The sequence below is a fragment of the Pelophylax lessonae genome, assembly GCF_965119305.1.
Source record: "Pelophylax lessonae genome assembly, chromosome: 1".
NCBI classification, from domain to species: Eukaryota; Metazoa; Chordata; class Amphibia; order Anura; family Ranidae; genus Pelophylax; species Pelophylax lessonae.
In genome coordinates this window covers 192,651,185-192,666,428 of record NC_138768.1, presented here as the reverse complement: position 1 = coordinate 192,666,428, position 15,244 = coordinate 192,651,185, and the positions used below count along the sequence as shown (strand labels likewise).

The 15,244-nt window shown below is 40.7% G+C and overlaps 1 protein-coding gene across 2 annotated transcripts in view; it reads right to left on the bottom strand.

The window, feature by feature from the left end:
- HSD17B4 (hydroxysteroid 17-beta dehydrogenase 4) overlaps nt 1-15,244 on the bottom strand; it is a 544,183-nt gene that overhangs the window by 214,431 nt on the left and 314,508 nt on the right. For both annotated transcript variants that reach the window (XM_082251744.1, XM_082251745.1), the window contains exons 15-16: nt 10,383-10,454; nt 4,976-5,079 (exon numbers count right to left, since the gene is read on the bottom strand). In XM_082251744.1, coding sequence (XP_082107870.1) covers nt 4,976-5,079; nt 10,383-10,454 — 176 coding nt within the window. The remainder of the gene's footprint in view (nt 1-4,975; nt 5,080-10,382; nt 10,455-15,244) is intronic.

The window sequence follows — 15,244 nt, the reverse complement described above, 5'->3', positions numbered from 1 at the left end:
AGTCAAGTGTCCCCAAACAAGAGACCCGTACCTTCCTCTGAAAATGTGAAGTCCAGCCAGTAGAACAAGGTCTTTTTGAAGGAGTCTTGTTTATTTTGGAAACCGAGAACAAGGTCCTCCAGGTGACAAATTGTATTCACTTTGTGTAGCCAAAGAGATGCCTTTGGTGGATTCCACACCTTCCATTTTAGGGGCATGGAAGATTTAGCGGCATATAGAAAGTGATGTAGGATAGATTTCACATACATTTTGGTGGGAATCGAGCGATGAAATAGAAAGAAGCCTGGGTCATTGGGTAGAGTGTAATCGGTGAATTTCTGAAATATCTCTTCTGCCTTGGTTCAGAAAATGGTCAGTTTTAGGCAAGACAAAAAAATGAGGAGAAGTAAGCCTGTGCCCAATTAATAGTGCCAGCAGATATCATGGAAATCAAGGTTGAATTTATAAAGGACAGGGGGCTATGTACCGCTTTCATAGGATTTTATAGTTGTTTTCCTGGAGCCTAGAGCTTGCACAGAATTTAAGCGGAAAAATTGAGTATCCTGGGGCATTGTGGAGGGGATAAAGTGTTAAATGTAGATCCTGTTCCCATGTGGAGAGGAAGGGGGCCATGTGATTTTCCTGAAGTTGGGGCAGCAGGGTATAGGTGGTAGAAAGGGTATGCCTGAGTGGGCTTGTTTCAGAGCACAGGGTCTCATATTGAGAGGTGTTTGAAAAGGCTCCAGAGGTGGTAGAGAAGCTAGAAAATGTCATAATTTGACGGCTTTCCAGATTGTTCGTTTGAGGCTCCATGTACACTAGGTTTTTTTATAAGCTTAAAAAATGCTAGAAATACACGCTGAATTAAAAACACTGATAATAGCATTTTTGTGTCGGCTTGTAGTAGCGTTTTAGTAGCTTTTAGGAGCATTCGCATTTTATTAGCTTTTTTAAAGTACAGTAAAATGCTGTTCGGTGCGTTTTAAAAGCATTTAGCAATTTTTCTCTTGGAAAAACGCTCACAAAAACTACTAACAGTTTTTTTTCTGCTCCTAAACGCTGAAGATTAAAAAATGCTTCTAGCAAAAAATAGTGTGCATGTACACATAGGATAACACTATTAGTTATAGAAGCAGAAAAAATAAAATGCTCGAAATGGCTTCTAGGAGCTAGTGTGCATGGAGCCTGAAGGGCCTCGTGGCCTAGGAGAAGGTGGCCAGAGAAGGCCATTGTCTTAACAAGAAAACTGAAACGTTTGGCAGATGTTTTCCTTATATAATAAGTGATTATAAAGGAAAACCTTGTAAAACAACCCATTCACTTTAATAGAAATGAAAGGCAAAACATTTTTTCCTTTGTTTATAAATGATCACATATCCTCTGTTCTCAGCTGCATAAGAGCTGGGGGAAGAGAAGCAGCAGTGCACTGAGCTTCCCAGTCAATGGCTGTGCAGCAGAGGCATGTCAGGACAAGTGTGATTATTGGAGGAGAGCAGGTTGAGTTCCCAGCATAGCTAGAGAACTGACCACACTGTTTTACTGCTTAGTGTGGTCAGTATTTAATTGTAAAGCAGAGGGACTAGCAGGAACAGCAGGGATTTCACACAAAGGAAGCCATACAAATAGAACATGAGACTTTCTTATACAAGTACTCATACAAGTACATGGTACAGCAGGCACATAATCAGGAATATCACATCACTTATCATATATCAGGAATATGAAATGTTGGGGTAACAAGTAAAGTATTGTTTGGAAAGGACCCTCAGAGAAACTTCATGGGAATGCTGGATTACCCAGAATAGGAAAAGGAAACAGGGAGTGTTCCAACAATAGACCATATTTCAAGAGACAGCATCCCCAGCACTGAATGGAGGGATGTGGTGGGTGAGAGCGAAGGCAAAGTGGCAAGTTGGTGCAACACCAGGGCAATCGATGAAGGAGAAAATGTGAAAAAGGCTTATTTTCAGAATGACCTACTTCTTTAAAAACACAGTATCTGTTCCGGCTGAGTAGTTTCACCAATTGACTGGCATCATGATACTTCACAATGCCAGGAAGAGCGATAGCGCCTAGAGTTTTTGGAAGAGTCAACAGTTGGTACTTGAGTCTAGAACATTTATTTGTCCAAACTTGTCTGGTTTTCAAATAATGAAAAACGCATGAAACCTTGCACTGTAATTCATTTTACAATACACATAACCACATGGCAAAATGCACACACTGCATTACAATCCATGTTGACATCAGTTTTGATGCATTTCCATTGATTTCAATCGCAAAATGCAACTGACAAAAACAGGAAAGTGTTAATGTGCCATAAGTAAACCATGCCATTCCTCTTGCTTCCATCTAAAATTACTTGTGAAGAGAAGCTGATGTAAAGCTTCTTTTTGCTCCCTCTCTATTGTCACAGCTCCATAACAATCCCTACATAGCAGCTGTGAAAATACAGCCTGTAAATTTGACTTTTGAATGTAAAAAAGTCAGTTCTAAAACAGTCTGACTTTTACATCATCCTAGAAAAAAAATGCATCCAATGGGGAGAAAGCAAGTAACAAAGAGCTTCTACAGCCTTTGTAATGTTGGATGGGATAGCAAGAAGAATGGTATGAGTTACTTTAGGAAAAGTTCTATGTATCTGCATGCAAGTAAGAGCAAAACAAACACAGCTACATTTTTACAATTGCGTCATGGGGTTTGGTGGCTGGAAATTCACCCACGTTTGCCAGATGTGTGGGGATACCATTATGGCACAATTATTGGCACTCATGCAAGAAGGCAGCATGTTTTTGTGCATTGTGGGAAACATGGTGCGAATAGGTACTTGGCAAGTAGCAAGTTAAAGGTTAGCATAAAGTTACGATTTATATAAGAGGTTAAAGCCCAAAGATTGTACATTTTTAATTTTAAAAGTCATCAATTTAGAGAAAATGAAAGGTTATCACTGTGGCTGAAAAGATTTAACTGAAAGTGGAAGTTCACCCTAAAACTAAAATCTCCAAATTTACTCGCAGCCACAATCAAAGAGTAACTTATTTAACCCTGTGAAGTAAAATCGCTATATATACCTTTTCTGAAGCCAATCAGGTCCGGTCTACAGTGGTGGAAGCTCTGCAGAGGAGAAAGCCGAAAACAGCTGGGAAATTCTTGGGAGGTGGTGTCACCCATAGAGTTACTATGGGGCTTCCGTTGTCTGCTGCCTCATCTGCACCCGCCTACACAGCGAAGCCGCCGCTGACAGCTCAACGCGGGAACAGACTGGAGTGGCTTCAGAAAAGGTATGTATACTGATTTCTTTGTTACAGGGCTAGATATGTTAGGCTTAGAATCTGGATGCAAGTCGATTTAGAGATTTTAGTTTTAGTCGGAACTTCCACTTTACTTCAACATGACCTGAAGAGAAGAGTGGGACTGGATGTGTTTTATGGTATTACACAGAGTTGAGGGATATGCCTTGTATGTAAGGTAAACGCATTTTCATAATTTTTATGTTGTGAGGTTTTCTTTTATTTTTAGTGTATGTTGATAAACATTTGCATATATTGTTATATCTTTATGTGACATAACTTATTTCTTATATATTGTTATATCTTTATGTGACATAACTTATTTCTTATATATTGTTATATCTTTATGTGACATAACTTATTTCAGCTGAATGAAATCTACTATGTACTTGTACAATGATCTTCTATTTTTACCATTCCAAATCTGTCTCAGAAACATGCCGTTTACTATGAACCGCTGTAGAATCACCATCTAGCCTGATCTATAAAAAAGGTAAGCTACATTTTCCCACCCAATGAAGGCAATAATAGTGTATTCAATTCAATGATACAGTTCAGAACACTTTTTAACAAAATTGCCTCTACACTTTCCCTAAGCTCAAGTAACGTTATTTATACTGTAAAAAGGAGAGGGGATGAACCTGTGCTAAAGGGTTCTATGTTTACACCAATTGATGGCTGCCGCTGTTCTGAAAAAATCTGTAAAATTGGAAACCACAGCGCAAACCCAAAAATCAATAATCGAACTTCATAAATGGATACAAAAAGTACACCAAAAATGCCTCAAAACCAAATATAATAACTCCACCTAACATATATGCATATGGTGCAAAAAACATATACATTCAGTGTACAAATAATACAACGTTATAGAGCAAACAAGCAGCCAGTGAAAGTTCTCAATTAGAAAGGGAAAAAAAGTGCTAAAAAATAAGTTCATAAAGTGACACGCATGTAACCAGTGAAGACTCCTTGATATTCCTCTAAATAAAGTGCTTCCACATCAAAGTGTTGAAATTGTAGAATATCTCATGCATTGCTCAGTGTTCCACTCCCCAGCAGCAAACACACTTACCAGATATCGTGGACCACTTAATAACTAATACGATACATCTGCCCTCGTTCATATCTATATCAAGACGAAATGATGTCTACATTATTGGAAGTGTATTTCTATTGTTCATATTCAAATAAAGGAACATATTACACTATCTCTGGATCTTTTCTCTTCCCTTCTATGAGCCATAACTTTGGCAAGGACGTATAGATAGTGCACCTGGTCTCACTTACGTGCACCTGGTCTCACTTACCAGTAAAGCCTGCCAAACCCACATGCTATATGGCTAAGGGATCTACGAGATCTGGTAAGTGTGTTTGCTGCTGGGGAGTGGAAAACTGAGCACTAAATGAGATCTCCTACAATTTCAACACTTTGGCACGGAAGCACTTTATTTTGAGGAATATCAAGAAGTCTTCACTATGTTAGGTGGATTTATTATATATTTGCTCATGCACTCCAGCGCTTTAGGTTTTTAGGCATTTTTGGTGTATTTTTCATATCCATGTATGAGGTTCGAATATTCATTTTGGGTTTGCGCTGTGGTTCCCAATATTCCAGTTATTTATACTGTGCTTGGAAAGGGACATTGGTTTTAATTATTTCCAGCATGACCAAGTAAATAAAGTGCATCTATACTGCCATATACCTTAGCCTTGGGTGATGAACGCTTCCCACCAAATCCACCAGCTCCAACCACAAACACAGAAAACTGGTTGTAGCAAATCAGATCCTTCCCACAGTAGGTATTTACTGGAAAATAAGGAAAATGTACTTAGTTATATTTAGCATTCCAATTGGTATTAAAACATCCGCAAACATAAGATAGAAGAACAATGGATGAACAAAATAATGTATGCATACACACACACACACACACATACATACACACACACACATACATATACATATATATACACATATATATATATATATATATATATATATATATATATATATATATATATATACATACACACACACACACACATACATATATACACAGTCTCTGTCCTGCTGTTCCTGGGCACTTAGGCCTGGGAGACACAGGGGGTGGGGGAAGTGCAGCACATTTTGCAGCCTGTATAAGTGATCAAGTGGCTTTACAGTTGCCTAAATCACTTTCAATAGAATGCCAACAGGCTGCAAAGAGAAAATAAACAGGACTCCAAGCTGCTATAGTGGCTGGGAGCCCGTTCACAAGTCAGTGCTGCTGCCAACATACGTCAGTAGCAGTGAAAGGGTAAAAGCTGAACTCCAGGCCGATATAAAAACTAAAAACAAAAACAAATGAATGCAGCTTGTTCACTATTAAAAGGATGGGTTTACCTTTAGTAACATTATGTGTTATACCTACAGTGGATATAAAAAAAGTCTACACACTTCTGTTAAAATGTCAGGTTTCTGCGATGTAAAAAAAAAAAAAAAAAATGAGACAAAGATGAATAATTTCAAGACCTTTCCATCTAAGTGTTCAACTGTACAACTCAGTTGAACAACAAACTGAAATTGTTTAGATGGAAGGAGGTAAAAAAAAAAAAAAAAAATAAGATAATATATAAGATAATATGGTTGCATAAGTGTGCACACCCTTAAACTAATACTTTGTTGAAGCACCTTTTGATTTTATTACAGCACTCAGTCTTTTTGGGTATGAGTCTACCAGCATGGCACATCTTGACTTGCCAATATTTGCCTAATCTTCTTTGCAAAAACACTGTCAGATTGCGAGGTTATCTCCTGTGTACAGTCATCTTCAGATCACACCACAGATTTTTAATCTAATTCAGGTCTGGGCTCTGGCTGGGCCATTCCAAAACTTTAATCTTCTTCTGGTGAAGCCATTCCTTTGTTAATTTGGATGCATGCTTTGGGTCGTTGTCATGCTGAAAGATGAAGTTCCTCTTCAGCTTTCTAGCAGAAGCCTGAAGGTTTTGTTCCAATATTGACTGGTATTTGGAACTGTTCACAATTCCCTCCACCTTAAATAAGGCCCCTGTTCCAGCTGAAGAAAAACAGCTCCAAAGCATGATGCTGCCACCACCATGCTTCACGGTGGGTTTGGTGTTCTTTTGGTGCTGTGCAGTGTTTTTTTGTGCCAAATATATCTTTTGGAATTATGGCCAAAAAGTTCAACCTTGGTTTTATCAGACAATAACACATTTTCCCACATGCTTTTGGGAGACTTCAGATGCAGTTTTGCAAAACTTAGCACAGCTTGGATGTTTATCTTCGTAAGAAAAGGCTTCCGTCTTGTCACTCTACCCCATAGTTATGAAGAATACGAGAGACTGGTCACATGTACCACACAGCCAATACTTGCCAGATATTCCTGCAGCTCATTTAATGTCACTGTAGGCCTCTTGGCAGCCTCCCTGACCAGTTTTCTTCTAGTCCTTCCATTCATTTTGGAGGGACGTCCAGTTCTTGCAGTTCTTCTCTGTTGTGTCATATTTTCTCCACCAGATGATGACTGTCTTCACTGTGTTCCATGGTATATCTAATGCCTTGGAAATTATTTTGTACCCTTCTCCTGACTGATACCTTTTAACAATGAGATCCCTCTGATGCTTTGGAAGCTCTCTGCGGACCATGGCTTTTGCTGTAGGATGCAACTTAGAAAATGTCAGGAAAGACCTACTAGAACAGCTGAACTTTATTTGGGGTTAATCAGATGCACTTCAAAATGATGGCAGGTGTGTACTTATTCCTATTTAACATCAGTTTAAATGTGTTTTCTTATTTCTGAACACAGCTACATCCCCTGTTATAAGAGGGTGTGCAAATGTATGCAACCACATCATTTTAGTTTTTTTTTTACTCCCCCCCCCCCCCACCCAAAAAGATTTCAGTTTGTTTTTCAATTGAGTTGCACAGTTTTTAGATCACATAAGGTGGAAAAACTTCTGAAATAATGTATCATTGTCTATTTTTTTTACATCACAGAAACCTGACATTTTAACAGGGATGTGTAGACTTTTTATATCCACTCTAAATTTAGGGTGTAACATGTAACTTGTGACTGGATCACTTGCCAATGTGACACTGGGTGGGGGGGATCTTCTCTCTGCACCCACTGTCACAATTCAAAAACAGCACCACCCACAGGGCCATGTTATTCATTTACAAAGTTCTGTGAATGAACTACAGTGAACCATTGTGGTTGACAGCTTGTAGTTCTCAATGAACTTCAAGGGTGCTGGTAAACGCTCTACTAGTTCCTTGATCTCCCGCCACTTCAGTAACTGCCTGCTCGTATCCAGGTAGGGGCAGACAGCTCTACTGTCGGCAAGAGCCTGGCATTGCACCCATGATGTGCCAAACATGGCTGCAATGCTTTACAGGCCCCTTAGAAAAAATAAATAAATGGACATTTTATTTCCTGTCAAAAATATGCATTTACTTTTTTTTTTTGTAAAGGTGATTTTTTTTTTTTTTTTTTAACACAGCTGAACCAGAGTTTGACTTGGTCTTACAGTCCCATGTATAGCAGAACTCAGACAAAGGATGCACTGTACAAGGAGACACCTTTTTTGCATTTTAAAAAAACATGTTAATGGGAGGAAAGAGCAGAGTGATAGAGATATATGCTCATCAGTCTACTGCTTCTTCTTTCACGGTCCAATCACAGGCTGGATTAGTGAGAACACTAATCCGGGTGTTACTTAACTGCATCAGGGAAAAATCTGATATTCTGCCCTACAAGTCAGCTCTGCTGTGTTGCAGAGCAGTGTACAATGAATCCGGAAAGTATTCACAGCACTTCACTTTTTCCACACTTTTGTATGTTACAGATTTATTCCAAAATGGATTAAATTCATTTTTCTTCTCAAAATTCTACAAACAATATCCCATAATGACAATGTGAAAGAAGTTTGTTTGAAATCTTTTCAAATTTATTAAAAATAAAAAACGAAAAAAAAAAAAAAAAAAAAAATCACATGTACATAAGTATTCACAGCCTTTGCCCAATACTTTGTTGAAGCACCTTTGACACCAATTACATTCTCAAGTCTTTTAGAGTATGATGTTACAAGCATGGCACACCTATTTTTTGGCAGTAACTCCCATTCTTCTTTGCAGGACCTCTCAAGCTCCATTAGGATGCATGGGGAGCACTGGTGCACAGCCATTTTCAGATCTCTCCAGAGATATGCAATCAGGTTAAAGTCAGGGCTCTGGTTGGGCCACTCAAGGACATTCACAGAGTTGTCCTGTAGCTACTCCTTTGTTATCTTGGTTGTGTGCTTAGGGTCGCTGTCCTGTTATAAGATGAACCTTCGCCCCAGTCTGAGGTCCAGAGTGCTCTGGGGCAGGTTTACGTCAAGCATGTCTCTGTACATTGCTGCATTCATCTTTCCCTTAATCCCGACTAATCTCCCAGTTTCTGCCACTGAAACACATCCCCACAGCCTGATGCTGCCACCACCATGCTTCACTGTAGGGATGGTATTGGCCAGGTCATCAGCTGTGCCTGGTTTCTTCCAAACATGATGCTTGCCATTCAGGCCAAAAAGTTCCATCTTTGTTTCATCAGACCAGAGAATTTTGTTTCTCATGGTCTAAGATTCCTTCGGGTGCCTTTTGGCAAACTCCAGATGGGCTGCCATGTGCCTTTTACTGAGGAGTGGCTTCCGTCTGGCCACTCTACCATACAGGCCTGATTGGTGGAGTGCTGCAAAGATGGTTGTTCTTCTGGAAGTTTCTCCTCTCTCCACAGAGAAACGCTGAAGCTCTGTCAGAGTGACCATTGGGTTCTTAATCATCTCCCTGACTAAAGCCCTTCTCTCCCGAACACTTAGTTCTGCCAGGCAGCCCACCCTAGCAAGAGTTCTGGTGGTTCCAAACTTTCCCTTTTTACAGATGATGGAGGCCACTGTGCTCATTGGGACCTTCAATTCTGCAGACATTTTTCTGTACCCTTTCCCAGATCTGTGCCTCCATATAATCCTGTCTCGGAGGTCTACAGACAATTCCTTGGACTTCATGGCTTGGTTTTAGCTCTCATAAGCCCTGGTAACTGTAGGACCTTATACAGAAAGGTGCATGCCTTTCCAAATCATGTCCAATCAACTGAGTTTACCACAGGGGGACTCAAATCAAGTTGTAGAAACATCTCAAAGATGATCAGTGGAAGTAGGATGAATCTGTGCTCAATTTTCAGTGTCATGGCAAATGCTGTAAATACTTATGTACATGTGATTTTTTCATTTTTTATTTTTAATTAATTTGCAAAGATTTCAAACAAACGTATTTCACATGGTCATTAGGGGGTATTGTTTGTAGAATGTTAAGACTAATAATGAATGTAAATAATTTTGGAATAAGGCTGTAACATAACAAAATGTGGAAAAAGTGAAGTGCTGTGAATACTTTCCGGATTCACTGTACATCTCAGGAACAGATAGACAGAAAAACAAATCCTTAGGCAGACAGCTTTGCTCCCATAAATGTATTTCATCTGTGTACGTCACTGTCTGGATGGGGTCCAGACTGCAGCTCACAAATACCAAGCAGAACTATAATGACAGAAAAACTCAATTCAAAGCCTCTGAAATGATGTGATTAAGTCATGTAACTTTGAACATGCACTGGATCATTTAAGATGACTCTGGGAATTCATGGTTGCATCCTGTCACATTTAAGAATGTATCAGACACGACACAATAAAGATGTCTGATGTACACATTACATAAAGATAATGTGGGTGCAGCCTCCTCTCTCACTGCCTCTCTCCTTGATTAGAAATTCTCGGCACTGCTCTCTTTTCCGCCTGAAACGACCTTCACTTCGATCAGAAATGTGAATAGTTTCAACTCCTCTAGTTATTCTAGCTGCAAATTGCTTTGGTGTGAAATGCTTTTGACAGAGTTTTGTATTAGGGAGGCAACGTGAAAGCAAACTGTATAGGGAACTGTACTCTAATAAAACTAACAAGTCTCCAATAAGTGAAAAGTGCAATTTGCTTTCTGAGTACAGTGGAGGTGTCATTAACCATTTCCACTACAATCAGAAAGCAAGCAATCAGCTAAGCCAAAATCAGGCATCGTGCTTACCATCCAACAAAAGAACAGCACCAGAGCCTTTATCGAGAATATCTGCCACTGTACCCTCAGAGCGCATCTCTCCTGCAAAAGGAAACATAGATAAATTGAATGCAAAATAATGTGCACAGAAAAACAAAAACTGCTGGCAACTACTAGAAAATAAAGTTATGCTACACAGAAAGCACTAGGCTTATTTTTAATATATGCTATATGTTAAATGCAGACTAAAAGCTCTAGCTGGCAGTACACAGAAGGAAATCAACCTTACACAACTGAAAATACCAGTGGAACAAAAAAAAAAATAGATAAAACGAAAAAAAATTATGCGAGGGGGGCTATACATGGGGGTTCATTTATAAAAATTGGCACGATGAATGTCACAGCATTCACACAGACGTCGCAAAAAATTCCCATAGTGTGCCCAATATGTTTATTTCCTAAGAACATCAGCTCCATCTAATGGCCATAATGCAGTAAATACCTGAAATACATTCATTATGGCCAATAAAAGGAGTGAGCATATATAGGAAATAAACACGTTAGACGCATTACGGGCATTATTCAGGACATCTGTGAAAATGCCGACATTCGTGCAGCAATTTTTTTTTTTTTTTTTATAAAATCGCATCCAGGTAGTATTTTGTAAATAAACTCACCTGAAATAACCTTTTTTTACTTAGAATAAATTTTATCACATTTAGCACTTCCTGTATTCAGCAGCAATAAAGGCCGTTACTTCTACTAGATTAGGTGACTATCATGCCTCAAGTGACTGCGACTAGCTAAAGCACAAATAAAAAAAAAAAAAAAGTAATGCCTAACTTCATGTTTATTAGTTTGGGCCAAGCTGGCTCAAACAGCTATTTACTGTACTAACTGGTGTACTCCCTGGGCGCTTTGTATTGACCGTATGTAGCCTTAGCTACAAAAAGTATACAATACTTTGTTTTGGCTGTGGGGCAGGGATTTCCTGTCCCATTCCTGGAACAAAAGTTGAGCATTGCTCAGCCGTTTATGGAAAGCTTTCTATTCTATGAATGATTGGCTGAGGCAGAGATCGTGAAGTAATCCTTCTACCTCTCAGCCAATCAGAGAAAGCTTTGTATTCATTCATAAAATGCAAAGTTTCCCATGAATGGCTGAGCAGCGCCCAGCCCAGCTCTATTTTGTTTTGGGACTGGGACAGGAAGTCCCTGTCCTGCTGCCAAAACCACGTTGTATACTGTATGTAGCTGTATGTACAGTAAGTACAGACATTAAACTTGGGTTAGGCCTTGGAGTTGGACTTTTCTGATTTCTTTACCTAGCTGTGCCCTGCTTCTGGGGATAATGGGAACAATCTAGCCATAAATGACTTAAATGGTTGCACTGTTTTTTTGAAAGTCTACACAAGAAGTCTTGGGAAGGGAAGTGTTTAGTTTCCTAAAGTGACAGGCTGGCAAAAAGGCCAACACAACGCATGTGATGGCATGTGTATATAAGAACTCACATTAGGCTAACTAGCTGGCTGGGCAACCAAGTATCATCTTACTAAAAAGTAAGTGGCAGTAAGATGATCTCCTACACCCAATGTGATAAGATAATAAAAGGGTCTCTTATTGTGTAGATATACAGTGCATTTGGGAAGTATTCACAGAGCTTCACCTTTTTCACATTTTGGTATGGTACAGCTTTATTCCAAAAATTGATTCAATTCATTATTTTCTTCAAAATTCTACAAACAATACCCCATAATGACAACATGAAGGAAGTTTGTTTGAAATCTTTGCAAATTTATAAAAAAAAAAAAAAATCCCATGTACATAAGTATTTACAACATTTGCTCAATACTTTGTTGAAGCACCTTTGGCACCAATTACAGCCTCAAGTCTTTTTGAGTATGATGCTACAAGCTCGGTACACCTTTTTTTGCACAGTTTCTCCCATTCTTCTTTGCAGGACCTCTCAAGCTCTATCAGGTTGGATGTGGAGTGCAAACAGCAATTTTCACATCTCTCCAGAGATGTTCAATCAAGTTAAAGTCTGGACTCTGGCCGGGCCACTCAAGGACATTCACAGAGTTGTCCTGTAGCTACTCCTTTGTTATCTTGGCTGTGTGATTAGGGTCATTGTCTTGGTAAAAAATAAACCTTCGCCCCAGTCTGAGGTCCAGAGTGCTCTGGAGAAGGTTCTCCTCTCTCCACAGAGAAAATCTGGAGTGCTTGCTGTCAGAGTGATCATTGGGTTTTTGGTCACCTCCCTGACTAAGGCCCTCCTCCCCCGATCACTCAGTTTGCCTGGGCGGCCCACTGTAGGAAGAGTCCTGGTGGTTCCAAACTTCTTCTATTCACGTATTATGGAAGCCACTGTGCTCATTGGGACCCTTAATGCTGTAGAAATTTTTCTATACCCTTCCCCAGATCTGTGCCTCGACACAATCCTGTCTTGGAGGCCTACAGACAATTCATTGGACTTTATGGCTTGGTTTATGCTCTGACATGCACTTTTAACTGTGGGACCTTATATAGGTAGGTATGTGTCTTTGCAAATCATGTCCAAAGAACTGAATTTACCACAGGTGGACTCCCAAGTTGTAGAAACACCTCAAGTATGATCAGTGGAAATAGGATGCAGCTGAGCTCAATTTTGAGTGTAATGGCAAAGGCGGTGAACACTTATGTACATGTAATTTGTTTTTTTATTTTTAATAAATTTGAAAAGATTTCAAGCAAACTTCCTTCGCATTGACATTATGGAGTATTGTTTATAGAATCATGAGGACAAATGGGATTTTTGACTTACCGTAAAATATATTTCTTTGATGTTCATTGACGGACACAGCTCCTGATCTTCATACCATTGGGTTATACTCCCCCCAACAGGAGTAGGACACTAGGCAGAAAAAGAATTTGGCTATGCTATTGGCAGTCCCAGGGGGTATACTCCCTCTCCCTGCTATAGGTATTCAGTTTTGTTACAAGCAGTGTCAGAAAAATTACAACTCCACAGAGGGGTGGGTGCTATGTCTGTCAATGAACATCAGAGAAATGGATTTTACGGTAAGTCAAAAATCCCATTTTCTCTTTTGTTCATTGATGGATACGGCTCCCGATCTTCATAACCATTGGGATGTCCCAAGGCAGTGTTAAATATGAGGGGTGCGAACAGCAAAAAAAATTCCCAAGGCTAAACAGTAGCCAACAAGGCAACAGGAGCTCAACCCAAAACAACTGGAGCCCACCTGAAAAAAACAACACCCTCAAAAAATCAGCCTGCAAAACCTTGTGGCCAAAAGAAGCATCCACAGATGCCAACACATCCACTTCATAGAACTTTGTGAAAGTGTGCACTGACAACCAGGTGGCCGCCTTGCAAACCTGCGTCACTGACACCCGATGACAGAAGGCCCAGAAGGCACTAAGCGCCCGAGTAGAGTGCTCCTTGACAGGGAAAGGAGGAACCTGACCCTTGATGGAATAGGCCTGAGTCAATGTCTGTCTGATCCATCTGGAAATAGTCGCAAAGTAAGTGGACAACCCTTTCCGACGTCCATCCGTGAGCACAAATAAAGAGTCTGACTTCCTAAAAGACTCCGTAGCTGCCAGGCACACCCTAATTGGCTGGACCACATCCAAGGCATGCAAGGACATTTCCTTCAGATGTTTCGGCCAGGGACACAGGGAAGGCAAAACAATGTCTTCATCTTCATTAAAATGAAAATCATTTGGGAGTAACGACGGACAGGGGCAAAGAAGATGAACAACAGGATAACGCCGCCAATTTAGACACTCTTCACTCAGAAGTGATGGTCACCAAAAATGCCACCTTCTGAGACAGCATAAGTAAGGAAATATCCCGAAGGTTCTCAAAAGGAGGATTCAGGAAGACCGAAAGCACCAAATTGAGTTTCCAAGGCGGCAACGGGGACCACACTGGAGGAACCAAATGTCGGACACCCTGAAGAAAGGTAGACACCGGGGAGTGTGTGGCCAAGGGTCGTTGGAAGAGGACCACTGGCCCTTGATGGTACTCCAGGCCAATTTGTGTTCAACCCCCCTGTTGAGGGAAGGTCAAAATCCGAGCCATCGAGAAGGAGTGAGGATGAAACAAAGTCTTCAACGTACGGTGGTAGATCTTCCTAGAAACAGATTTCCTAGCTTTTAACAGCGTTGGAATCATTGACCCAGATAAACCCCTATCCATCAGTACCTGGCGTTCAACAGCCAAGCTGTCAAAGCCAGCGACTGTAAAGCAGGATGGAAGATTGGTCCTTGGGACAGCAGATCCTCTCTGAGAGGAAGCTTCCAACTTGCCTACTGAGGTAATCCGCCTTACAGTTTTCCACCTCGGGAATGTGCATGGCAGAGAGGGCTGGAACGAACCATTCTGCCCACCTTAGAATTCTGGCTACCTCCCCAGCCGCCAGGACAATTTTTGTGCCCCCTTGGTGATTGACATAAACCACGGCATTGTCCAATCAAATGCGCACTGGACATCCCTAAAGACAATCCGTCCAATAGTCCAGGCACACTCTGATCGCTCGGAGTTCCAAGACATTGGATCGGTAGTCTGGAATCTTCTAGCATCCAGATCCCCTTAGCAGAATTTACGCCAAGGACACCTCCCCTGCCAGACAGGCTGGCATTCATGGTGACCACTGTCCAATACAAGGGGAGGAAGGATTTGGCCAGCCAAAGCGCAAGAGAACAAAGCCACCATATCAGAGACTCCTTTGTTCCCCGGCTCAGCCAGATCTGATTGTTCAGAGACTGCGGAGTCTTGTCCCATTTGGCTAGAATCTCCCTTTGCAGGGACCTTGTATGGAACTGTGCAAACGGAACTGCCTTGAAGGTAGACACCATCAGGCCCAGCACCTGCATGCAACTCCGGAG